Source organism: Nelusetta ayraudi, unplaced genomic scaffold (genome assembly GCF_046127955.1).
Source record: "Nelusetta ayraudi isolate G7.1 ecotype Tasmania unplaced genomic scaffold, CSIRO-AGI_Nayr_v1 ptg000017l, whole genome shotgun sequence".
NCBI classification, from domain to species: domain Eukaryota; kingdom Metazoa; phylum Chordata; class Actinopteri; order Tetraodontiformes; family Monacanthidae; genus Nelusetta; species Nelusetta ayraudi.
In genome coordinates this window covers 1,298,479-1,325,047 of record NW_027466067.1, presented here as the reverse complement: position 1 = coordinate 1,325,047, position 26,569 = coordinate 1,298,479, and the positions used below count along the sequence as shown (strand labels likewise).

At 39.5% G+C, this 26,569-nt stretch overlaps 1 protein-coding gene across 50 annotated transcripts; it reads right to left on the bottom strand.

Annotated features, from left to right (window-relative positions):
- Positions 1–256: 256 nt before the first annotated feature.
- Positions 257–26,569, bottom strand: znf740a (zinc finger protein 740a). 50 transcript variants are annotated; one of them, XM_076024504.1, is made up of 27 exons: positions 26,441–26,569; positions 26,195–26,352; positions 24,187–24,354; positions 23,817–23,999; positions 23,261–23,407; positions 22,220–22,337; positions 21,870–21,953; positions 18,586–18,669; positions 17,710–17,793; positions 17,071–17,154; positions 16,493–16,576; positions 16,149–16,232; positions 15,449–15,532; positions 12,755–12,838; positions 12,293–12,376; positions 11,766–11,849; positions 10,699–10,782; positions 10,103–10,186; positions 9,044–9,127; positions 8,454–8,537; positions 7,985–8,068; positions 7,712–7,768; positions 7,015–7,098; positions 6,522–6,605; positions 4,623–4,706; positions 4,033–4,151; positions 257–3,876 (listed from the first exon to the last, which is right to left on the bottom strand). In XM_076024504.1, exons 3-27 carry the CDS (start codon positions 24,229–24,231, stop codon positions 3,703–3,705), a joined length of 2,355 nt encoding a protein of 784 aa, XP_075880619.1. In that variant the 5' UTR covers positions 24,232–24,354; positions 26,195–26,352; positions 26,441–26,569; the 3' UTR covers positions 257–3,702. The 50 variants fall into 50 exon arrangements, with proteins under 50 accessions (XP_075880619.1, XP_075880620.1, XP_075880618.1 ...); XM_076024505.1 differs by lacking the exon at positions 26,441–26,569 and having other exon boundaries at positions 26,191–26,402; XM_076024503.1 differs by lacking the exon at positions 26,441–26,569 and having other exon boundaries at positions 26,195–26,401.

Here is a 26,569-nt window from a genome sequence, read left to right as displayed (position 1 = left end):
AGAAAGTGTGGGGTGGGTGGGGAATTAAACCCAATACACTGGTTAATGTATTTGATACTGCAAAATAATGTTTAAATTACAAATAAGAAAACCAAGGCATGGCTGTGGAACCACAGCGTTTGATGTTTCGATATATTTTGGAGTTTTGCACACCTTTTGAGCCGATATCTTTAGGGGGGGAAAAAAAGATCTAAATGTGTGCCCTCATATCTAAACAATAGCTCTTCAGTGTGATAAGACTCACAAGTATAACAAATCTAAATGAACTCAATTTTAATTCAACAATCAAAACACAAGCTGGGAATTTAACACTGATGCAGCCTCAACAGAAGGTAAAACTAATCCCTTTTACAACAGATTTTTTAATTTGCAAATCATAAAATTTCAACAAAATGTATTTTGCTGAGTTTAAAATGCAATTACTGTGACCATGAAAAGGAAAAATGTGAAATAAGAAATTATAAAAACAATGAATACAGCTGGTAATCTTATGAACTCCTTTACAAATGTCTTTTATTTCAGCATAATAGTAAGAAGCCTCTCCTCTGATTTTCATATATTTGAAACTAATTGGATCACAAGGGTACATATTAGTTAGCCCATTTTACAATAATCATTTTTAACATATGTTTTAGGAAGTTATGCACTCATTTTTCTACACAAAATAATCAATATCAATATCCTATCTTAACTGAGGACCATAACTGTGCATGCAAGACTAATAAAAAAGAAAACAACTAATCTGTGAAAGCTATTGTTGCTGTTGTTCATCTAATACCATTATCAAGATAATTTACTACAAATACCAGGGACTTTGTGTAAGAAAAAAAAAAAAATACGGTGCTACCACCTCGAATGCGAAAATTACCGGACATACTGGGCTCTCGACTGTACTGATCCAAATGGTTCTATCCACCTTCTGCGCCAAGTTGAGGAGAAACTGGCTTTTTCTAAAACCTAAAGTCTAGTATAGTCTGAAGGAAAAAAATATCCATTTGTCATTTTGTCTTTTTTTTTTTTTTCCTTTCACTCCAGTGTTTACAATTTCTTCAGAATAAAAAAAGTTCCTTGAAACAATCATCAAAACGTGATGAGAAATTCTCAGACATGTAAATCCTCAGATCCGAATGTAAAATTAAAACCTCAACCTTATAAACAAATGATCTGAGACTTCAGGAAACTATTGCATTTTTACAATGAGATTGAGAATAGTAAAAAAATGACAAAAAGGTATTAACAAGTGACGTCAACTATATATCTCTATTGCCCTTTAGCCGTTTCGCTAAATACTCAAGCTAGTATTGTCCCTTCCACAGTTTGGATCTGAATGATTTCTCAGACCTGGCAGCTCTGATGCCACTGGGTGTCACTTGCACTCACTACGCCATGTAAAGCTGAATCTCATCTATTACAACTTCTTTTTTTTTCATTCTTTTTTTTTTTTTAGCCCAAACACAAATTTGTCTTGAGTTAAGGAGAGGCCCAGTAGAAGCTTTCCCAGTGACACTGGAGATACGACTCGATGATCCACTTACAGTATGTTCTCAAACACAAACAGTTCATTTGACCAATCAAAGAGTAGATAATGCTGTCAGGGGGTTCCCCGTCTCCACATTCAGTCTAAAGCTTGCACGGGCTATTACAAACAACTAAGAACAGAAACAAAACAAAAAAAACAACATGTTCTTCTACCTGCATGATTAAAAGGAGACCCACTGGTGACCCTGGTTGGTAAAACACAGTCATCATGGAGCTGTGCCTCCATGTGCACTCATGTTCAGACTGAAAGACTAAGCCTTGATACCAGAAGCAGGCCAAAACACTGATCACTACCCTTCCGGTCACAGCCGAGAGCAATTTGGAGCTACGTTCCCAACAAGCAGCCACGGATGGACCGACCGTCACACACTCCCGCGATCGAATGACATCACGGGCCAAGGAAGTAACTCACTACAATGTCATTTAGTAGTAAAAATGGTTAATTTGCGTGTCCTCACTTAAGGCTAAAAAACCCCAATGACATGACAGACATCCATTAGAACACACCAACCAAATAATATTGGGATAAAAAGGCAATCGTTAGTGTGTGCTAAAACGAAGCGGGTGTGGATTCAGCGGTGGACTGAGACCAGGCGGCGCGCTGCTGCGGGAAACAACTCGGTACTGGTGACTTGTCACAACGACCATCGAAATTCCAAAAGGGCTCCTTTAGGACTACAGACTGTGTTACACCGTTATCAGTAACAACGATCCAAAAGAGTTCATTACCAAAAGACAACCAACCTCCCTGGACTGAGAAGGAAAAAAAAACAAACAAAGTAAAACAGTTGGTTGAAGCCACACAAGCCTCCAACATTCTGTAACTAGCACGGCTTTAGGGTTAAAAAATAAAATTGAAAAATAAAAAATAATACACACAAGAAAGGTTGTCTATCTTACTAAATACATCAGATTCACAATAACAAACAGTTGAGAGAAGGCAAATGAATTAAAAACAAAAAAAACAAAACACTAAGGCCACAAGATTTTGTATACCCCCGCATGTCTCACAAAGTGAGAATCTGTACAAACAACATAATGGGACTTCAAAAGGGCCAACTAGGACCACATATGTGGTCAGGCCCCGGTGACATTTTCTGTCAAGTACCCCGAAGTGTGTGTGTGTATTTACAGTAGAGAACACACTACAGCGTGACTCTGTCGCTCCAGGCTTCTTAACGTTGCCTTCCTGCGTCATCAGCCGAGTCAGAGAATGCCCTCTTGCCTGGCAGCCACCCTCTCATCCCCAACTTTCTGGAAGTCCTGGTTTTAGAGCACTGAAACGCTGTCTTTTTGCCCCCCTCGGCACACTCGATGTAAGTTTGGGTTGTTTTTTTTTTTTTTTTATCAGAAGTTCTATCAATGTGGCAAGACACCATGTTTGAACCAGTTTCTAATGTTAGCTTGCTTTCTGGCCCTTCGTTCAAAACCGTGCAGCAAAATAAAGTACATTTTATTTACATACAAAAAAAAAAAATGATGAAAACTGCGCTTAATATCGCGATAAAGTCAGGGCGGGTGGGGGGGCGGGGGGGAACCAACTTCAGACCAGCAGCGATCGGTAAAAGATGGCAAAAAGTGACTGACAGCTGGTGTTCATGGCTATCTTTTCTTTACCTGGAACAAGGTTTCGGTTTTCCCTACGTGTGACCCGCGTGAGAGGCCTTGAGAGGCCGGCAGGGCCGCAACGAGAAAGAATTAGAAAGCTGCTCAAACATGTCTCGTCACCAACGTGATCCCCATTTTGTTGCTAGCATGTCAGGATAAACAATAACCCACTGCCCTTTTCCGAGTACCACCAGATGCAGATATATTTGAACAATAAAAACTTGTCTTTTTTTGTTGCAAAAACTCAAATAGATAAAGTACAAAACAGGACAACTGTTCATCACAGAAAAGTCTTGCCTTAAAAAAAAAGAAAAGAAAAGCACAAGGGGGAGAAGAGAACAACAACGAAAAAAAAAAAAGGTATAAAGTCAACAAAACAAAAACAAAAAATAATAAAACACAGAATTTGTCCCTCTGTCATTAGTATTCCCAGTACTGGAGCTGTGAGATCAGCCTGTGCTAGAAGTGTGGCGTCATGCGACACACAGCTGCAAAGAAGAGACCCTGTGGACGTCTCGTCTCTGGCGCCATGGTGGGTGCAGAGGGGGTGGAATGTCAGACGGCCAGCCGGCCAGGAGGTGGGTGCAGGGGGCTCCAGGTGGGCGGCGCCGGCGGGGGCTCTTGAGGGTACGGGCGGGGGTCGCAGCACGGCTGGCTCTCCACCTTGGCCACGCCACGACCTTGGCACAGTCGCCGGTGTCGCAGCAGCCGGTCCGTCCGAGAGAAGTTCTTCGGAACAAAGAACACCGTTAGTAGAAAACATGGAGAATGACGAGCGACGATTAAAACGCCTTTGATCGGTGGTTTGGAGGGAAAGCCCAGAATAACACTTTCTGTGACCATGGACAACGCAGTGTGTGTGTGTGTGTGTGTGTGTGGACAGACCTGTTCGCATCTCTCACACTGGTAGGGCTTCTCCCCACTGTGGACACGCTTGTGCCTCTCCAGGTGGTAGCGCTGGATAAACCTCATATCACACATGTCACAAGCAAATGGCTTCTCTCCTACAAGAGCACACAAATACAAAGTCATTCATCAATTGTGGCGTTTCTAAGCCAACACCAAAAGCAGCGTGCAGACTTTCCTCGACACTTAACTTCCAACACTTAAGAGTAAAGTTGGGGGGGGGAGAAACAGGCTGCCCGATCAAAACATTTTTTTAAAGCATAGCAGTTACATTTTTTAAGGCCTTGTCATCAACTCATTATGTGTAGATCAGAGTGGAATTTTTCTATTTTTTTCTTTTTTATTATTATTTTTTTTGGGTGGCCAAGATGTACCGCATTGGTCCCCTCTGAGAAACAGAGGCAAATTCTGAAGCTGGTTTAACATCCCATCAAATGTGTTGACAATCCAAACTCGAGTTTGCTGCGAGCCCGTCCTTGTGAGCGCCAGAGTCGGTCCGATCGTGGGGTGGGGGGTGGGGGGAGTTGGGTGGATGGGTGGGTGGGGGGGTACGGTAGAGGAACGCATACCCGTGTGAGTGAGGCTGTGTCTCTCCAGGTGGTTACGCTGAATAAATCTCATGTCACACATGGAACAAGCATACGGCTTCACCCCTACACACACAGAGCAATGTATTAGCCCTACCACCCACAGGCACAAAGAATACAACTTTTAAACTCCAGCTAATCTGGCACCAAAACACTGGTAGCAGGGTTGGGTAGGATTTATCGGTCTGATTGGCTAAAAGTTGCTCAAACTGTCTAATTTTAATGGGAAAAGGCTAAACTGGTTCTCTTTGAGGTGTAAAGAAGTAGCAGTATGGAGATGGTAGGTAGGACCATGCTTCCATTTTGTGTGGTCAAGTTCCTAATGTTGAGACTTGGGCTGATATTATAAAAGGAAAAGTATTTTTGGTAACGAGTAATTGGAGGTGTTTCAAGTTATGTAATACCTTGTATTTAACTAAGTAATGTTGACTCAAACAAAATGAGTGATGATTTGAAACCACTCTGTTAGTTACTTTATTACACACTGATTTAGAAATTTCAAAACAAGAAAAGAAAAAATCTTTTTAAACGCCTGACCTGGAATCTGTATTTTGTTCACTTCGTTGTACGAAGATGAAAGATTGTGATAATATTCAAATTGATGTTCCATCCCTGAGTCTGTGATAGTAGCAACACCTGGAGGTACAAGAGTCTCTACCCCGATTTATACTCCTACGTCAAACCACACTGAGGCTGACCCTCCATCATAGCCTGCTCCACAGACCCACGTGCACCTTTAACCTACAACTGATGGTGATGCAACAACAGATTGTTCTTCCATGCTGCTTTCCATTATTTACTAAGCTTAGTCGTGTAATTCTGACCTTACTGAGGTCAGCCACACAGCTCCACCAGTTGGCGAGTAGAACCAAGGAAAAAAAAAAAAAAAAAAAAAAAAAAAACTGGCGACCTGTACATTTCTTTCAGGGAAAGGGGCACTTGCAAACCACCATAGGGCAGGCAAAATGATTGGTGACAGTACCATTTCAATGTCTTTCAGAAAGCTCCGCAATGGATTGTGGAGTGTAATATAATGTTACATTCTGCTGGCTTTCCACAAAAGCCACAGGAGAGGATATGAAGAGATGTAAGACACACATACACTGTATTGTGTAGTCCGATTTCTTCTCTGCAGTTAAAACACCTTTTAGAGGAGTCAGAGTAGCTACCTCATGGGTACAATATCTGTTTGATGAGCTACTTGTCACCCTCTCTCACACTGATGGTAAAATACAAGGTTGTCAACGTAGGACCAACTCATCAAACTCATTTGCCAACTATCCAAAATGCATCTCTTCATCCTCAACAGTTAGTGGCTGGAACACACCATGCGAGTGTTAAAACTGCAGGGGCTAGTGTGTAGGCTATGATGTGGGGCACTATGTGGAGCTATTTTACAAATAAAATCAGCCTCAAGTCCTACCCTCTATGGCAAAAAATGTTCACTCATTTGTTAGTCTGTTCTTAAAATTTAGAAATCTGTTTGAGCATTAGTGTATGCAATAAGTAATAAGTGTGATGTTGACATAAATGTGCCTCAACTAGGTGCAAAGTTTAAAAAACAAAATGTCTATAAAAGTTTTAATTTTTAATTATTACATGAATTAAATTTTTAGTTGTTCTGTTGTGTCTAGCTGTCTAGTTGTGCCACATTTACTGTGGGGTTTTGAGATTTATTATTTTTTTAGGCTGTCCAATTATTCAAAGCTTTCAGAAATTAGTTTTCTGATTTATTCACATCTGGATAAAAATGGAAGTAAATAGAAAGAAATACTTGACTACTCCTGACTGATCAGTAATTAAGCCTTCAATATGTATGTCTCGCATTGTTATGAAATTGCAATCTACATAATGAGAAGGGCAGGTGCACGGACCCCATACCCGTATGAGTGAGGCTGTGTCTCGCCAGGTGGTAACGCTGAACAAACCTCATGTCACAAATGGTACAAGCAAAGGGTTTCACACCTAAATGCAAAGCATCAATAAATTACTTCCTTGTCTTTTGACATTCTATGTCACAATCCATCAATCAGTCCTGAAACATTTATTTACAATTGATGGGTTGTTTAACCACATTCATGAATGATTAGATATGTTTTAAGTCCAAATCTTAATAACTACATTGACTGGTTCAATTAAATTTAACATCCACAACTTAACACATCACATGAGCTGATGATGTCACAGTCCTACTTAAATGGACTGACATGCTTTAATAGTATGTTTGTCGTGTTTTTCAGTCTTCGAAAAAAATGATTTTTTTTTTTTTACCCAATAACACTTAAAAAGGTCTAAAACCAAAAGCTCAGTCGAATATGTCATCTTTACGTATAGGCAGATCTTAGGGTCAGAGGTAAGGTGGGTGGGCGCATACCCATGTGAGTGAGGCTGTGTCTCGCCAGGTGGTAGCGCTGAAAAAACCTCTTGTCACACATGGTACAAGCATAAGGTTTCACACCTAAATGCAAAGTAGCAATATAACAATACCTCAGTTTCCATTCTTTCAAAGGTAAGGCTAAGCTATTGGTTATTAACCACACATTTGCCAATTCGAATTCAAAGGAAAATCGGGACTTAATGTTTCCTTTGTATAACTTCAATTCCCAACAACATGTGCACAACTAAATGTTTAAGATGAAGATCACAATGGGCTTTTTTTTTCTTTCTACAAGTAAATACAAAGTAATCTCTGTATCCAAAAGCTGAAATAGAAAAAAGCCAATATTTTGGTTGCAATATGTAGGAATTGAATCACGCTAATGATTAAACACGCATATCCAGGAATTTTCCGGTGGATTTTAAAGTCTCTTAACTATGCATGGGCTGGTATGGGATTCTGACACTACGATAACTCTGAAATACCAAAGTTTCATGGGATGGATTTAGAGCACAAAAATGTGTTATTTTGAAATGTCTGGGTGAAAACATTTGTCTCAATTGTCTTGTTTTCCTAGATTTGTAGAAATGTATATATGTACAAATATATAAAATAATTGCAACATGCAGTACTGTCTACGTTACATTAATATGATAACAAAAAAAATATTAAAATAATGATAGTGTTAATTTACTTTGCACACGCCTTGAGGAGTTCCTGCGCTTTCCGGGAGCCAGCTCATACAGTTGGACTGGTGTGATGAAAAAAAATAGTGGTTTTGAAAGCATGTCTTTTTCGAATTGTGATGTACCTACATATAGTATAACCTAACGAAGGGCTTTTAGAGTGTCATATTTTCAATAAACCTTCATTTTAAAGCGGTTTGAGCTGCTTTACATTTCCATAATGAAACACTATATAGCATTGACATTCAAACTACGAGAAGGGCAGAGGCACTGACGCATACCAGAATGAGTGAGGCTGTGTCTCGCCAGGTGGTAACGCTGAACAAACCTCATGTCACACATGGTGCAAGCAAAGGGTTTCACACCTAAACGCAAAGCATTATGGGATTATTTTCAGACTCTGTGTGTGTGTGTGTGTGTGTGTGTGTGTGTGTGTGTGTTCACAATTAAGACTGCATGTGTTTCTATTCAGAATGTTGGGATTTAAAACTGACAAAGGATATCACAATTGCTTGCTGAAATTGTTTGTCTAATAGTCCCCACTCCAAATGTAATAAATTAAACTGTAAATTTCTCAAGCAGGGAATCTATCTGAATTGTTTACAAGACGCATGTAAAATCCATAAAGGTGAGGTTTAATCTAAAACTTGATGCCACGATCAGTTTAGGGGAGGTGGTTGGTTTTGGCATCTGACACAATATAATCACAGACTGATCTTGGTGATATGGGTAAGGTGGGCGGAGCCATACCCATGTGAGTGAGGCTGTGTCTTGCCAGGTGGTAGCGTTGAAAAAACCTCTTGTCACACATGGTACAAGCATAAGGCTTCACACCTAAACGCAAAGTAGCAATATTATAATCCTTTGCCCTACTTTCCTTTTTTTTAATATATATATAATTTAGTTGAAGTAACTTGAACACTGTTGGTTATTCACCACAATTCATGCAAACTTTTTTTTTTAAACAAAACTATTTAAAAAGAATTAACCACCCTTTCCCCTGTGTGAGTGTTCACTATCAAGAGTGTAAGTGTTTCTATATAGAATGTTGGGAATTTAAACTGCCTTGTATAAGGATATCACAATTGCTTGCTGAGAATGTCTAATAATCCCCACCCCAAATTGAATTGTACTGTAAATTTATCATTGGAAAATTAGCTGCTAACGTGAAATATTTCTCTGAATGTTTTACATGATGCATGAACAAACCATAAAGGTTAGGTTTTTAAGCTACAACTTGAAGTCGTTAACAGTTTAGGGGAGGTGGTTGGTTTTGGCATCTGACACAATATAATCACAGACTGATCTTGGTGATGTGGGTAAGGTGGGCGGAGCCATACCCATGTGAGTGAGGCTGTGTCTTGCCAGGTGGTAGCGTTGAAAAAACCTCTTGTCACACATGGTACAAGCATAAGGCTTCACACCTAAATGCAAAGTAGCAGTATTATAATCCTTTGCCTACTTTCCTTTAATTTAGTTTAAAGGTTAAGTGTGCAATATTTGTAGATTCGGAAGAAGAAACAGCGACATCAAGTGGTTACATTTTAGCTTGCAGCGTCTTTCACGCTCCCTCCCCCTCCTGATCTTCCCAGTGAGCTATGGTGGCCTGTGCAGCCAAACCTGGATATCTCGTCCACCTTCTTCTTCGTTGGTTAATTTGAAGACATGAGCAGTCAACTTAATTATGAAATGCGCTGTCAGGCAACCTGGATTGTTCAGACCACCTTCCTTAAAAAATAAGGTGGTGGTGCAAGATGGTGGCTAACTAGGAGCAAGACCCTTGCTCTGTGTATATTTTTTACTGTATACACACTTATTAATGTAATTATGCGCAGTATACTAAGCTTTTACCAATATAAAAATCATAAATCAAACCAAATATTACACACCAGACCTTTGAGTAACTTGAACACTACTGGTTATTAACTACACAAATGCCAATTCATGCAAAATATAATTTTTGCCCAAAACTGTTTTCAAAAATGAACCACCCTTTTGCCCCTGTGTGTGTGTGTGTGTGTGTGTGTGTGTGTGTGTGTGTGTGTGTGTGTGTGTGTGTGTGTGTTCACAATTAAGACTACATGCATTTCTATTCAGAATGTTGGGATTTTGAACTGCTTTGACAAAGGATATTACAATTGCTTTCCAAAACGGTTGCTCTAATAATCCCCACCGCAAAATAAATAAATTATACTGTAAATTTCTCATTGGAAAATTAGCGGCTAAAGTAAACTATTTCTCTGAATGTTTTACTTGACGCATGTACAAACCATAAAGGTTAGGTTTGAACTACAACTTGATGTCGTTATCAGTTTAGGGGAGGTGGTTGGTTTTTGCATATGACACAATATAATCACAGACTGATCTTGGTGATATGGGTAAGGTGGGCGGAGCCATACCCATGTGAGTGAGGCTGTGTCTTGCCAGGTGGTAGCGTTGAAAAAACCTCTTGTCACACATGGTACAAGCATAAGGCTTCACACCTAAATGCAAAGTAGCAATATTTTAATCCTTGCCCTACTTTCCTTTTTTTTTTATTTATTTAGTTGAAGTAACTTGAACACTACTGGTTATTAACCACACAAGTTCCAATTCATGCAAAATCAATTTTCTTTCTCCCAAAAACTATTTTGATAAATTAACCACCCTTTCCCCTGTGTGTGTTCACAATTACAGAGTACATGTGTTTCTATACAGAATGTTGGGATTTTGAACTGCCTTGTATAAGGATATCACAATTGCTTGACAAAATATTTGGTCTAATAATCCCCACCCCAAATTGAATTGTACTGTAATTTTATCATTGGAAAATTAGCTGCTAACGTGAAATATTTCTCTTAATGTTTTACATGACGCATGTACAAACCATAAAGGTTAGGTTTGAGCTACAACTTGATGCCATGATCAGTTTAGGTGAGGTGGTTGGTTTTTGCAGCTGACAGAATATATAAACAGACTGATCTTGGTGATATGGGTAAGGTGGGCGGAGCCATACCCATGTGAGTGAGGCTGTGTCTTGCCAGGTGGTTGCGCTGAAAAAACCTCTTGTCACACATGGTACAAGCATAAGGCTTCACACCTAAATGCAAAGTAGCAATATTTTAATCCTTTCCATTTTTTCCTCAATTTAATTTAAAGGTTTAGTGTGCAATGTTTGGAGATTTGGAAGAAGAAACAGCAACATCAAATGGTTACATTTTAGATCGCAGCGTCTTTTACCCCCCCCCCCCCTGAGTTTGTCAGTGAGCTACGGTGGCCTGCGCACCAACACCTGAATTTCTTGTCGACCTTCTTCTTAGTTGGTTTACTTGAAGACACGATCAGTCACCCTAACTGCAAAACGCTTTGTTAGGCAACCTAAATTGTTCAGATCGGCTTCCTTAAAATTTTGGCAGTGCAAGATGGCAGCTAACTAGGAGCAAAACCTTTGATCTAAGTGTATTCTTATATATATATATATCTATATACATATGAGAACCGTTCTAAGGGTAGGAAAACCAAATGTTTTTCATTGGACTGCAATCATACACTATTATTAATGTATATTGGGCAGTACATTAACCTTTTACCAAATGTAAAAATAATACATCAAGCCAAATATTACACACTGGACCTTTACGTAAATTGAACACTAGGGGTTATTAACTAGACAAATGCCAATTCATGCAAAATCTAATTTTTTCCCGAAACTATTTTCAAAAATTAATCACCCTTTGCCGTGTGTGTGTGCGTGTTCACAATTTAGAGTGCACGTGTTTCTATTCAGAATGTGGGGATTTTAAACTGCTTTGACAAAGGATATTACACTTGCTTGCAAAAATTGTTTGTCTAATAATCCTCACCCCAAATTGAATAAATTATACTGTAAATGTTTTCATCGGAAAATGAGCTGCTCAAGTCGACTATTTCTCTAAATTGCTTGCATAAAGCATGTACAAACTGAAAATTTGAGCTACAACTTGATGTCGTTATCAGTTTAAGGGAAGTGGCTGGTTTTGGTATCTGACACAATATAATCACAGACTGATCTTGGTGATATGGGTAAGGTGGGCGGAGCCATACCCATGTGAGTGAGGCTGTGTCTCGCCAGGTGGTAGCGCTGAAAAAACCTCTTGTCACACATGGTACAAGCATAAGGTTTCACACCTAAATGCAAAGTAGCAATATTATAATCCTTTGCCCTACTTTCCATTTTTTTATCATTTAGTTGAAGTAACTTGAAAACTATTGGTTATTAACCACACAAATGCCGCCAATTCATGCAAAAAAAATGTTTTTTCAAAAAACTATTTTTATAAATTAACCACCCTTTCCCCAGTGTTGTGGTTACCAACAAACAGCAAAGACAACAGAAAGAAATGACTCATATTTATCCTAACCAACTCACAAAGGCTTTTTAAAGTTTACTTTGGACTTGGAGTATTCTGATTTTGATAGTAGTATTACCCTTTTCTGACTGTATCTTTAATGCCAACATCTTCTTGAATTCTAAACACGTGTTGTGTATGCTACCAAAAACAAAAAAAATTTTTTTTGTACACACTCATATCGAACACTGAATGTCATGGGCACGGTGCACGGACCCATACCCGTATGAGTGAGGCTGTGTCTCGCCAGGTGGTAGCGCTGAAAAAACTTCATGTCACACATGGTGCAAGCGTAAGGTTTCACACCTAAACGCAGAGCATCAAGAGAATTACTTTGTCTCTCTGTCACCAAGGCAAAAAAATCGATGAATTTCTAAAACAATGATATCAATCACTGTGGACTAATTTGAAATCGGTGGTTAATAACCAATGTCAGACCCCAAAAATTTAACTTGACACAGGTACAGCATTTTAATGAAATATGATGCTTGTATCATTTTCAAAAAAACAAACAAACAAAAAAAAACCCAACTACACTTACACAAAACACAACAACACATGGGATGATGATGTGTTCCAATTGGAGCTGAGATTTTTTGCATACATATATTTGCAACTAGGTCAACAACACAGATGTTTCAGAAACCTAATCTTGTGACTGAGGTAAAATCAGCTGACGCATACCCATATGAGTGAGGCTGTGTCTCGCCAGGTGGTATCGCTGAAAAAACCTCTTGTCACACATGGTGCAAGCGTACGGCTTCACCCCTACACACACAAAGTACCAGCTTTAGCAATAAAAACTCAACTGCCAAAAATGTTCAGTGTTAAAACTTTACTAAGCATTAGTAAAGTTTTGTTGCACTTGACAGCGCTCATTTTTCCACTGGAATTTCCAGTAAATGTTTTCTATTCCAATCGGAAATTTCTTTTCAACAATCGATATGACTTAGCCTCCAACTTCTCAGGCCTTTGGCTGAGCAATAAATTACAAAACTTAACGATCCCATATTATGCCCATTTTCAAATCTTTTTTTCTTCTTCTTTTCTTTCTAATCCATGACTCCAGTGACGCCAACTTGCACAATGAATTGCCCAAAAGCAGCAAATTTAGTCAACCATGTACAAGCTCCCACATAAATGCTTTGTCTTAGCTTCCTCTTGTGCCTTCCACGCAATTGGCAGGGGACTAATACAACGAGGCCACAAGGTCTCAAAGGATGTAATGGACATCTGGTCATGGATGATATTGTGTGACTAACTTGAGAAAGGAATTGCTGTTGTATCAATGCCACTTGCAACATTGCAAAGGGCTGATTCCCTAAACTGGTGGTTTCGTACACCATTCCTACTCCATGAAGTGGAGCAAGAAGAGCTCGAGTGAACTATTCTCATTCCTGGGTAATTCAGCGCTGAGACGCGCGCTTTTACTGTGATCGGAAATGTATAATTTGCATAATATGGGAGCCTTAAGGCGAAACAAAATGATTCTCTTTTGGTAAAAGGTTTGAAACCAGAGAAATATAGCTGAGAACGAAACAATTATTGTCAAAAAACACAAAAAGTCCAATTAACTACATTTTTTTTTTTTTTTAAATCACAGTTTTGCATACTGCCCCAATCAACATGCCATTGCCAGATTTCAGGTAAAAATGATATTTATATTTTTTTTCTGAAGAGGTTGATCACAGAGTTCAGACACTTTTAGGCAGTTGATTAACAACTATGCAGAGAAAATTAAACCTGCAGTGCGGAACTTTGACACCCTACTGACAGTATCAGTTCTTACACAAACCCTTTGGGTGGCAAGTTGCAGTTGAATCTGGAGAATTGGAATGGTTTCTCGGATGTCCATTAATTTTTTGATAATAAACTTGAACATATTCCAAAATCCCTCTCAAGCCCTTCGCACTAATCCGTGTTCACCAATTACTGCTTATCTGTATGAAACAAAACGCCAATATTATGTCAGTGCAGGGAAACTAAACCCTGCCTCAAGGAAAAAAAGAAATGGGCCACAATTTGAAATGTGATTTAGATTGTGGTGGTCGTAAGCAAATCTGAATTGTGTGGATTCTTTGGCCTAGGGTTTGAATTTACCATACATTCACTCGTACATAAAAGTACCGCACTCCAGCTTTAAAGAACATTACGTTGCAGAGATACTGTTGTAATTTAGCAGAAATGCAGAGCAAAAGGTCTTAAAAAAAAAAGAAATCCATGCCACAGCACCAGGTTCATGAGCGCAACGGAGTAAGCTCTCCTACAATTGGTCAACTCTGCCACATTTTCCCTGCAAGTCTCTTGAACGTATTGCAGACAGTGAAGCACAGCTACCCATTACAGAGGGCCAGGTTATGTTTACCAATACTTTTGATATGAAATGACACAATGACATTTTAGCGACACAAACACTCAGTTCAATTTCAATTCACACAATTTACTGTTCCACGCAGATACCACACTTTAGTTACAGTTGCACATGCTACTAAAGATTTCCTCATTTCAAAAGTCAAATATGGTGAATTTTTGAAAATAAAAAAGGTTTAAGAACAAAATTTCGGTTCAGCTGCACGTCTACAACTGATCTACTGGAGAGAATTACACACCTTTGTCTGCTTTTTTTTTCCAAAGCAATTATTTAAGTTCATTTGGGAATGGGAAGAAAAACTGCAAACAATTTGATCATTTTGTATGTGTGCAACTTACACACACACAAACAGTGCGTACCACCAGCTTCTTCATATTGGTGCGACAAGTCTGTCTTTGAACGCGTTTGCGCAGACAGTACTGAGGTGCTGAACTGACTGGCCTCTACACCAAACTGTGCCATTTGAATCCATCTGCAATGACCGATTCCAAACTACTTGGTCCAGACTCCGATTGTATCACTTCTACACAATGGTAGAAATTCCCTCTGAGGTGTCGAGGAATGAAATTGCAACAATTTTTGCCAGCTACACATTAAGATGGAACCCACTTGTGAGTCTGATTGTTGGTTTTAACTTTGAACTCTTGACTCATTCAACATCTCAAAATATGCGTAGACAAGTTTTTTTTTTTGTTTTTTTTTTTATATTAACAGAAAATTACTTCCATGGCCATTAAGTCTCGAATCAAGGCCAACCAGCACTACCATGGTTTATGAGCCAGAGCGGTGCTGGCCTTATTTTCATGGTCATCATGTCATTTCAAATGCAAAGTATGGCTGCAAAAATGATAATTATGCGCTTACGAGACTCATTGTTGAGGCGGGAGTCATTAGAATTTTAGAATATAGTGACAGAAAGCAATACAAACTCGAGTTTGAAGCAGCCATGTAAATATTAGTCAAAGTGTAGCACATGCATGACCACAGAGTAACAGAAAAGTACATACCTGTATGAGTGAGGCTGTGTCTCTCCAGCTGATAACGTTGTATGAACCTCATGTCACACATAGTACAAGCATAGGGCTTCACCCCTAAACAGAGCATAAGTATATGAGACACATTTCAAAATTGGCAGAAAGGAAAGGAAATACGGTTTTCAGGACATTCATTACCACATGCTTTGTCATTGGCAGAATTCTTTGAGAAATTACACAAAAAAGCATCTTAAATCCGCAACAAAGCAGGCTACACAATCATTGTCGCTTAACAATCAAGATATCTTGTTGTAGTCTAGACTGCATCATGCAGAGTGGTTTATGTTAGAATTTTGAAGTTCGGCAGCATTCAAGGGAGTCCATTTCAGTGTTTCAGTCCGAGGATTCCTACAGTTTTGAGTTGGTGTTGGTTTCATTTTGACTGATGACACATTTAAAATGCTTTTTGGTGTAGCATGTTTCACAACAATAAACATGCAATTGTAACATTATTATGGTCACAAAAGAAATTCTTGACAGAGTGTCACTTTTGTCAGTGGACAGTTTTCCAACAAAGCCTAAAATTTCAATTTCAAAGTATTTCTTTTGAAGGGGAAGAAAATTTACCAGCATGATTCTAGTGAAGTGTACAATTAGGCTCTGGAGAAAAAAAAATTGTGCCATCTCAAAGAAAATATTCACATTGGAAGATGAATAATTAATTCAAGCATACCAGTATGAGTGAGGCTGTGTCTTGCCAAATGGTAACGCTGGAAGAACCGCATGTCACACATGGAGCAAGCGTATGGCTTCACCCCTAGACGCACACAGTACCAAATTTTAACAAATTGTACTCAGGAGCTATGCACACAAAATATTATGTAATTAAACAGTAATCAATGGTTAACTCAGAATGTCATGTTTTACACAGCTAGTCCCTGCACATAAGACTTGAAATCTATCAAACCAATAGTAAATGTAGTGATACTGTTTTGTAGTGCACTGTGTAATGATTTGTACACAGATAGCATACTAGGACAATGGATTCTTAATGGAGAGAGATGATGAAACTTGTACCCGTATGGGTGAGAGTGTGTCTTGCCAGGTGGTATCTCTGGAAAAATCTCATGTCACACATGGAGCAAGCATATGGCTTCACCCCTGCACACACAGAGCAAATATGTTGTATAAAAAAGGAAAAAAAAGAAAAACACAAGTAACTGAACAGGACACACTTAATTATTTGATGCATCCAGACATGCCAAAAGCAATGCCAACAGTGTGATGACAGTTGAAGAATTTCACCTACACTTTCTAGCCTCTCAAAATAGGTTTGGTATGTGAAATGTTCTTTAAACTAAATCAATTAAAGACGACATGCATTACAAAGATCTAACCTGCCCTTAGCATTGTGTAAATACTGTTTAAAGATGTACTGAAATAAACTGACAGGGTAATTAAGAATTTTCTGTGGAAAATGGTGCCTTTAAGGATTACAGTGTAAGCCCTCTCCCCTGACACACACTAAATGATTGTGGTTATTCAATTGTCAGTTGTTTTTTTTGGGACACAATTTAACAGTTGCTCTGGGACAGATGAATTGGAGTCAACTGGGTAAATGGGCTTTAATGTAGCAGAGAAGTTAGAACCCATACCCGTGTGAGTCAAGCTGTGTCTCGCCAAGTGGTACCGTTGGAAAAATCTCATGTCACACATGGAGCAAGCGTACGGCTTCACCCCTACACACATGAAAATGAAATAAATAAAAAAGCTAGAAATCAAAGAAAAGGAAAAAAAAACACGATGGAAGCTTACTGCGACCACATCAGAGCTAAAAAATAAATAAAAATAAAGTCATTATCAAGTTATAATGTGATAGATTTAACATGACAAGGACAACGTGATAGGTTTCACATTTCATCGTGGTACTGATCTAATTCTTAATTCTATGGCCGGCAGCAAAATATGCGTCCTAAATCATAACCCACGTCCTACAAAAGCCTAATACTTCTGCAACACTTTACGAGCTCTCGCCAACGTGAGAATCAAAACTTTGTTTTGCGGTACAAAACTATGGCACTCTTCTGTATTTTTTACAAACTGAAGTAAATATAATGTAAGCAATGATTTCGCATGACAAAGCCAAACGTTGGCCACGGGAAGAATCCTCGTATGTCTCCATGGTACATTTTCATTCACTAGAATTTTCAATTGTAATACAGCCATGGGCTGAATAATTAAAGATACCCCCAAAAACACCACTACCTAGAAAACTATGATAAGCAGACTCATACCAGTATGAGTGAGGCTGTGTCTTGCCAGATGGTAACGTTGGAAGAACCTCATGTCACACATGGAGCAAGCGTACGGCTTCACCCCTACATACACAAGAGTATCATACACATTAGCTACGTCCTTCCATATTAAATCACAGGAAAGCATCAGGACACGGACATTAAATCACTGGGACTGACTTGGCACAAAGAAAATCACACATTCAAGGAAAGCTTCATGCAAAAGAGAGACTGGTTCCACATCTAAACGGAACAACTTTTTTTTGGTCCCTTAGGTGGGGAGAGTTCAGTTTGAAATCATCTGGAGGAGACTGATACAGAAGCAGCGACAACACAGAAGCCGTACGTGTTAAAACAATACACACAAGGCAGCAGCGAGATAGCGAGAGACCGTCTAACCAAACTGGCCGGCTAAAGCCCACACGTTCAACTGCTTCTTTATCGAGGCCAAGATAGCGTGGGTTCGACATCTTTGGTGAACAGTGGTCTGAATTAGGACCTTGTGCTTGGGAATAGCAAGCGCTACATCTGTTTTAAGTATGGGGATGACTCGACCTCTTGTGAGAAAGTCAACAACACTTTCGCCAACAAAACAACTGATAATCTGATCTGCAACAGACGTCATCCTTCTTCTCAGATGTCTTAACTGTACATCATTTTATGATACATGTTAACATTGTAATTAAGTATAAGCACCATGTATACGTCGTATGGGTTTGTATCGAAAGCAGCAGGATCCATTTACTGGAAGTGTTGAAAGACACAGGGCATAATGATTCATCATGTTTTTAAACTCTGTAAAGGCCGCTGTTCCTAAATTGAAACATGGAACTCAAAAAGTGTCAAAGGAAATGGGCACGGTGAAGGGACGCATACCCGTATGAGTGAGTTTGTGTCTCTCCAGGTGGTAACGCTGGAAAAACCTCATGTCACACATGGAACAAGCAAATGGCTTCACCCCTACACACACACAGAGCACACAATTATTCAGCCTACATATCAAGGAAAAAATGTCAAAGAATAATTTCAAAAAATGAACGAACAGATGCAGAGCAACTGCTGACTCAAGCCAAATGGGTTGGGTAGATTTGGTCAAAACGTTGATTAATATAGTATGTCAGGTGAATGCGGCTTGGGAAAAAGATTTTAAAAAGCGCCGACTTACCCACAACACACTTCCTAAAGTAGAAAAAAAAATGTATGACAGGTTGCACCGCAATGCAAATGTTATTTTGCGTATCAAGGCTTGCCATGGATTTCATGTCAACAAATTAAAAACTGGGTTTGATCGCAATATTTTCACAGAAAAATGGCTTAAAAAATATTCAATTAAAAAAAATATTAACCAAATGTTCCTAAACATTGAGGCGTTCATATATACACCAGGGTCCAGATGTTTGTGTCCACTTACAAGTCCACTATCAAAAAATCTTGTTGAAGTGATTTCATCACCTACAAAGGAACCAAATCCTCGACTGTCTACAGATGAAGGCCGGGAAAACACTGATGTGATGAAGATGCAACTGCTTCTGCTTCCGAGGGTTGGGCCTACAGTCAAATACCAGAGTCCTTAACCATCCTCACCAATCTAATAGCGTCGCTTTGACATGTAACAAACACAGCCTAAGTGCATTAGAGGAACAAGAAGGGAAAAAGTAAATTTGGTTTGGGCCTATTTTTTCCAATTTGGACAGCTAAGCTGATTATAATTGTAACATTTTGCTCCACGTAAAATTAGCCCCTGACAGAATTCCTCACTTTCGAAAGGGGGGGGTTTAAAAACATCATCTTACGACAACGAAAGTGTCGAACAGACTGCAAAACGACGAAGACCTCAGTTTCCAGACGTGGAAAACGCCCTCCATTGCACCCGCACATTTACAATTGAAAAAAACTGTATTCTGTGGGTCAGCGGTCAAATATTGTATCATCAGACCAGAAAGTGTGTATTAAGGCGCTCTCCTACATAGCCATTAATGTCAACAACCTAAAACACAACAGGTCGACACTTTGACGGAGGAACGTGATTAAGCGTCAACACAGCTCGGAATTTGCTGTTTGTAGTCCTGCTACCCCAAGGCAAAAGTTTCTCCCTGGAACCCGTTCTTAAAGTCGTCACCAGGAAGCCTCAACTTGCAACCAAAGCAGCACAGATGCGAAAACCTGCTCGGCACTACCAACGTTAGAGGCGTGTGTCACAAAGAAAGACTGGAGGTCCTTCAGGTTTGTAGTCCCGCAATGGTTGTTGCATTGCAACTTACATTATGTGCAAGTTGTGTCTGAAACTTGGATCACTGGGTTTTGTCACCTGATCAATTTTGCCAGGAAATCGTATTGCTGTTCGAGTTCAGAAAGTCGGGGGAATCGCTTACAAGAGGGATCATTTTCCAGGTCTCGCCCTAGACATTCTAACATTTCTAATTTACACCTGCGTGGAAAACCTAAAACAAAGTGCAAATCCGAAGATGAAAACCTACTGAAGCTCAAGATAAACTAGTGGCAGCAAACTGGATTTACTGACAGGAAAATAAGTCAACCGATTAGGGCAGCTGGAACCAAGACGTTACTGCCAGGCATAAAGAAAGTCACCAATCAGATAACGTGTCACCGTATTCAGTACAAGCATTAACATGACTGGTGTCCACATCCAGCATCAATAGCTACAAGTAATTCCTTGTTATGAGTCGACATGTCACATCTCTCCACAACTACCTTTAATGACGCTGTTTTTAACGCAATTATTTTTACTGAAATGGGAGCCAGGATCACTCATTGCATCGTTGCAGCCATTTCTTCACCGATGAGACAGTCTAGTGTTACCAGAACACATCAGAGGCAACAAACGGAGAATTAGCGATCACCCACTTTGTCTTCTTCATCTTCTTCAATTCTTCGTCACTTTCCGCCATACCAAAACTTTAACTTAAGTGTGCAAAAATGTTTTTTTTTAAATAATAACTGTACAGAAGCCCACAAGTTAATTTTGAGTTTGGAAAACCATTCCTGTCCAGTTTCTCCCATACAAAAACTTAAAATGGTCTTTTGTTCACTAAAATGCTAAATTTGTCATCTGAAATTGACAGAAAGGATATTTTTTAGAAATGTGTTCACTTTAGAGTGCAAACAAGAATGATATAAATTAGATTATGTGCCTTTTTTCTTTAAAATAATGTGTGTCTCAAACCCATCTGCTGAGAAAGGACAATTCAGAGTAAAAAACAGAACAAAAACAAATATTTTTATACATATTTTCTTTGTCTATCCTGAGGACAACTGTTTTTTTGTTGTCGTTTCTTTTTAATTAAGATCTTCAGATTATGTAGATGCCATCGTGTGTGGTTGGCATATTAATGAGTAAACCCATAACTCACTACAACGCAAAGCATCCGAGATAGACTTCAACAGGAGAACCATTCCATCCGAGTTCAAACACTTTCACTAAAAGTTAAACCTTTCACAACGGCCAAGAATAGTACGGCAAGACTGAAAACAAAATGACAAGTTCAAAAGAAAAGAAAACTGAAAATGCAATGTCAATTTGATCTAGTGGTGCAAGGTGGTTGCCAGTTTGCAAAGTGAACCATTAAGAAATGCCACTTTGAATCAATGCCTTGACAAATGCCAGCTGTTCGTGCAGAGGTGGTGTTTTTGTTTCACTTTTTTTCCCTTCAAGTGCAATAGTTTTAATTTTACAAACCAGAATTCAAGAGTGGACCACTTCACAATAAATTCTAAAACCAACAGAGAAATGAACAGTGGTAACGAGAGAGGCTTGTTTCTTGCTCCATGTGCAACAGAGCTCATCTCAACTAATGGCGCATAACAGAAGGACTTAATCTCAAAATGGCCGTTCGAATGCAAAGCTCAAATTCAGACAAACAATGAACGTCCAATTGGTACCTGAACCTTAAGAGATTAAAACAACAGTTTTTAATAGTGGACTCGGGACCATTGGACCACATTTCCTGTTTTGTTTTGGGTTTTTTTTTTGGGGGGGGGGGCGCAATATTTTTTGGGGTGCAATGTTTTAGGGGGGTGGCTTTGTTGGAGATTACTGTCCACAGACAAAATGAACCCTGAGCATCTGTCCATAGATTCATGAAATGGACTACGCAAGTAGTCGGATTTCTGCAATATGGGTACGGCTGAAGGACGCATACCCGTGTGAATGAGGCTGTGTCTCTCCAGGTGGTAACGCTGAATAAACCTCATGTCACATACGGCACAAGCATACGGCTTCTCCCCTAAACCGAAGAGCACCAGTTTTAGTTGATGTCCTTACAGATAACACTGAGCTGTGAGGCAAAAAAGATAAACTAATAACCAAAAAAAATTAAAAATGTTAAAAGCAGGCCATTTCAAAAGTCTATAGTTGCGGTTCAATGCTAGAATCTCTCCGACTCAAGCTCTCTTTCTCAACCTCTCTGAACAAATGATCCATGTAAATCGGGCATTAAAGTCTGTTTTTGGCTTAACTGGACACTTGGGTTGTTCCAAGTGGAATTCATACCTGTGTGAATGAGGATATGTCTCTTCAGGTGGTATCCGCTCCTAAAAGCTCCGTAACAGTGATCACAAATAAAGTTTTTCTGCACTTTGGATGAAGGGCCATTCTCATCTCCTGTGCCCTAATAAGGATAGTAAAGAATGATCATTTAACATGTGACCTTTAAAGTAAAAAAAGAAAAAAGAAAAAAAAACAAACACACAGTTATTGTTTTTGGTTTCAAACACAAAGGAACCTGTCTGCATTCACACCAAATAGCAGGGCATTAAAAAAACAAAAAAAACAAACCTGTAGGGACGTACAGCAGTTAAGCACAAACAGGAGCCTCTATTAATTAACACTGTATGAGGTCAACTTGTGTAGTCTGTGGGTTTTTTTTGTGTTCATCATCAGGAGGCAAAACGTTGGGGAAAGCCACACCTAATGAAAAAAGCTGTTTTTTTTTGCTGTTTTTTTGCAGTTAGACAGGGCAAAAAACCTTCATGAGCTTTTTAAAAAAATAAAAATAAAAAAAATAAGGAAAATAGGAAGGCTGCACTTCCATTTTCTTCTCCATGCAAGAATTGGTGTGAATGCAGCCACATTCTTACAAAAAAACAAAAAAAAACATCCATAATGCTATTTTTTTTTTTTTTTTTTTTACTAATCTATTTTTTTTCCTGTTATAATGTGTAACTAATATTTTGCTTCTGAATTTCGCACATCCCTTTCTAATGGTCTGCTGCCCTCATGTTACTGCTCCCTGTTGTACACACAACCACAGTTATTGTGCTCCAATTCACTCCGCTCCCCTCCCCCCTCTTTCCACTCGAGAGCCTCCTCCTCCTCCTCCTCCCCCTCCCCCACCACATCTTCCTCGACTCCTCCCCCCTCCCCCTCACAAACAAAACATGCATACAGGAAACCTCCCGTTCAGGCCCTTGAAGAAAGTTAACAGCACTGGCAAAAATGTGTGGAAGCGGCTAACGGCACGTTTTAGGGAATGAGGAAAAAAATTAACAAAGCACAGCAGCATTTCCCCGTTTAGCAACCACAGCAACTGACCTTCCCACCCCTTCCCTCTTGTTCTCTCACTTTACAGGGCGTTACTGATTTCCTATTCTTTTTTTTCAGCTGCATGTCCTCATTGGCCCTCATATCCTTCTCGTCCAGCAGACGGGGAGCTTGGAAATCACCTTCCTTCCGGATGAGCTACAGAGTCAGAAAAAGTGAATTACTGTCCCATTCAAAAACGCTGCAATGAAAACAGAAAATGAGACCAATGACTGCATTTTTTCCCTGACATGAAGCTACATTGGAGCACATTTTCACATGTTGCGTGGTAATCATGTGCCAACTTGTCAAACTACAAACTACATGTCACCATACTTTTAAATGGTTTGGTTAGAATTATAACAACTTTGTCGACCTTACAACGGAACATAAAGTAATTTACTTTTTAGAGAATAAAGTACAAATGAAAAAAAAAAGAAGAAACTAGATACTTTATTATCTGCACTTGTGAAAAATGCTTATTTCTGACCAATTCTGTGGATAGTGGGTATAGTTTGTTTATAGCATAGCCCCGCTTCCACCCAAGATTTCTGAAATGAGTCCTAACCAGGGGTGGACAGCTCATTCCAGACGGGAGGATCATATGGCTCTGGGGACCACGGTCAGGTCCTTCCCGTGGAGGTGGTCCATGGCCAAGTGGAGCCATCATTTTTTTGGGCGGAGCAGCCATGGAGCTGGCCTGCATCAGTGCCATACTAGACAAGACAGCCTCACAGCCAAGCAATCCTGCCTGCAAAAAAAAAAAAAAGGGAACAAAGAGGAACACTTAAAACGCACCAAAAACTTGAAAACAATTTAAAATGATCTGAATCTTTTGACACTGACACAGCAAAATGCTAGCACAGTGATCAATGACAGCATCCTGAGTGACACAAGATTTCTTAGAAATTTGACTTTGGTGTTCTCAAAAAACAAACCCATTTCATATGGTCGCGGACTGAGCTGCTGGGCAGATGTGACATTGCTGTGGTGTATGTGAGCGCAGGGACAGGACAGGGGTGGGGACAAGGTCATCCAGAGATCCGTCAATCAGGATGGTCAGGCTGGTGGGAAGCCACACCCACCTCACTCATCTAGCATTAAAACTGAGGAAGGAGGAGGATGTGGATGAAACAGACAAAAATTAAATTGCAGCATCACTTGCTGTCTTAATAATTACATATCCACATTGGATAACATTTGATGACAACTATATTTAAAATCAAGGAATAACACATTAGGTAATTGACAAATAAAATTGTGCGATTGGGTCCGATTTGTGCTCAGAAAATAAATCACTACCGCATAAACTGAGGATAAACACACATTACTCACTATGCAGTATATATTTGGGGATTTCCATTTTGAATTTACAAAGTAGCTGAGGTTTTAGTCCCTTTTTTAGAGCCACCCTAGTTGACGGCTGGACTGATATGCATCATTAAATATGTGTATGTTACATTCATTCAAATACAACACCATGCAATACTGGAGACAAATGCATTCTCAGTGATGTATTGAGAGGACCTGAATTTAAAATGGATCTTTCACCCCCAGCCACTTATCAAGCCATTTTGTAAATTCTTTTAGCCAGTTTGACATTAAACCAAAAACAACATCAATCCATAATAACACTATCACAGACACCAACCCCCCTCCCCCCGCAGCATCAATTGTGGCATTCATTATCAACACTTTTGTGGTGGCATAGATTAAAGACCCAAAGTGGCAAGCAAAACATAAAACAGATTTATTTTTACTTTAAGGGGTTTATGCGAATGAATTTAGAACAAACCGCAAGAATACTACAAGCAATTGTACGTATTGGGTATGGCGTAGGCAAATCAATGTTACATTGGTTTAAAAAGTTGACTTGTGCATTGCATTTTGTGTGTTTTCACACGTGTGCGTTCGCTTTAAAAAGGCAAATACCAAAATATAGACATCTATTTTTAAAATACATATATCTAAAGAAATCAATGTAACATAGATTAATGACATTTGGTGACTTTAATTTTGGAATGCGGCATGGATTTTTCAAGTAACCCCTACTTACTATCACTACGCGTTAACGTGTATTTTGCTCGCGCTCCGGATTCAATGTAACGCGCTGAGAAACGTTATACTGTTTGTTTTTTAACTCTATTATTTTAATTTCAACTATCAAATGTGTCTTACGATAAACGAAGTAGCGATGCATCGACATATACTTTACATTGGAACACTTGCGGTTAACGGTATCGTGTGGGAGGCACACAACGAAAAAAAACTACAGCGCCTTCGCCATTAGTGTTGGTTAGCCTGCTAACGTTGCTAGAAAAATAGACGGCTAGCGTGGCTAGCGGTAACGATTTCGAGCCCACGGCAGCTTACAATTTTAAGTAGAAAAGCAATGCAACCTCCTCGAAATATATACCATATAATTGCGCGCCATCAGTAAATGTGAAAATAAACGGCCTACGATAGCACTCTATCAACCACACATTTGTTTTCTTTATGCTGAACAAGCTCGTTAGCAAGCGCTAACTAAAAGCTAATGCTAACGCTGGCTGGCGCCCTCGCACCATGAAATGTTCGTAATTGAGGACTTCTGGCCCACCTGTATCGCCAAATCCATGCAATAGCTTCACGAAATCAGTCGCAACGAAATCCAAAGCAGTTTATGAATATACGATGGTTGCATATATACTAGAAAATTCAAGCCCAGGTCGTCCGAAGCAAGATTTGGCGATAAAGACATTCGTGATGGCCGTCGTTACCAGCGCCTCCCCCTCTCGACGATTAAGCTAGCGCGTTAGCAAAAGCGAACACTGACGCTGTATTTGTTGGAAAATACATTTACTGCCCCTTTTTCGTACCCAAAACGTATCCCTGAATCAAAGAACAGCATTATGCAAGCTTCGCAAACACCGGGCATCGAAAGAAAATGAGAATAGATTTACCTACCTTTCCGTGAGACTCTCCCGACGCGACCAAGACCGTCTAGTTTACAAACACAGGAAACGCCACAGGATATAACCCACACCCCCACACGGCAGCACAACCTCCACAGACGAAGAGAAAGGGGTCATCTTCTCTCAGTCACCCATCGAAAGAAATCCTTTCTTGAAAATGCGAGAGAGAGAAAAAAAAAACCCCTATCTGTACGTTTTCATCTCACAAGCTGTATAATGTTGGAAATGGAACGCCCACCAAACGCAATATGTAGCAGCATTGTGTTGTTGCGGGGGCGCTGGTCCTCTCGGTTATATCAGATTCAGGCGATGACTGGGAAAACTGCAGATGAAAAAGGAGTGGACACCGAAAAGACACAAAGCAAAG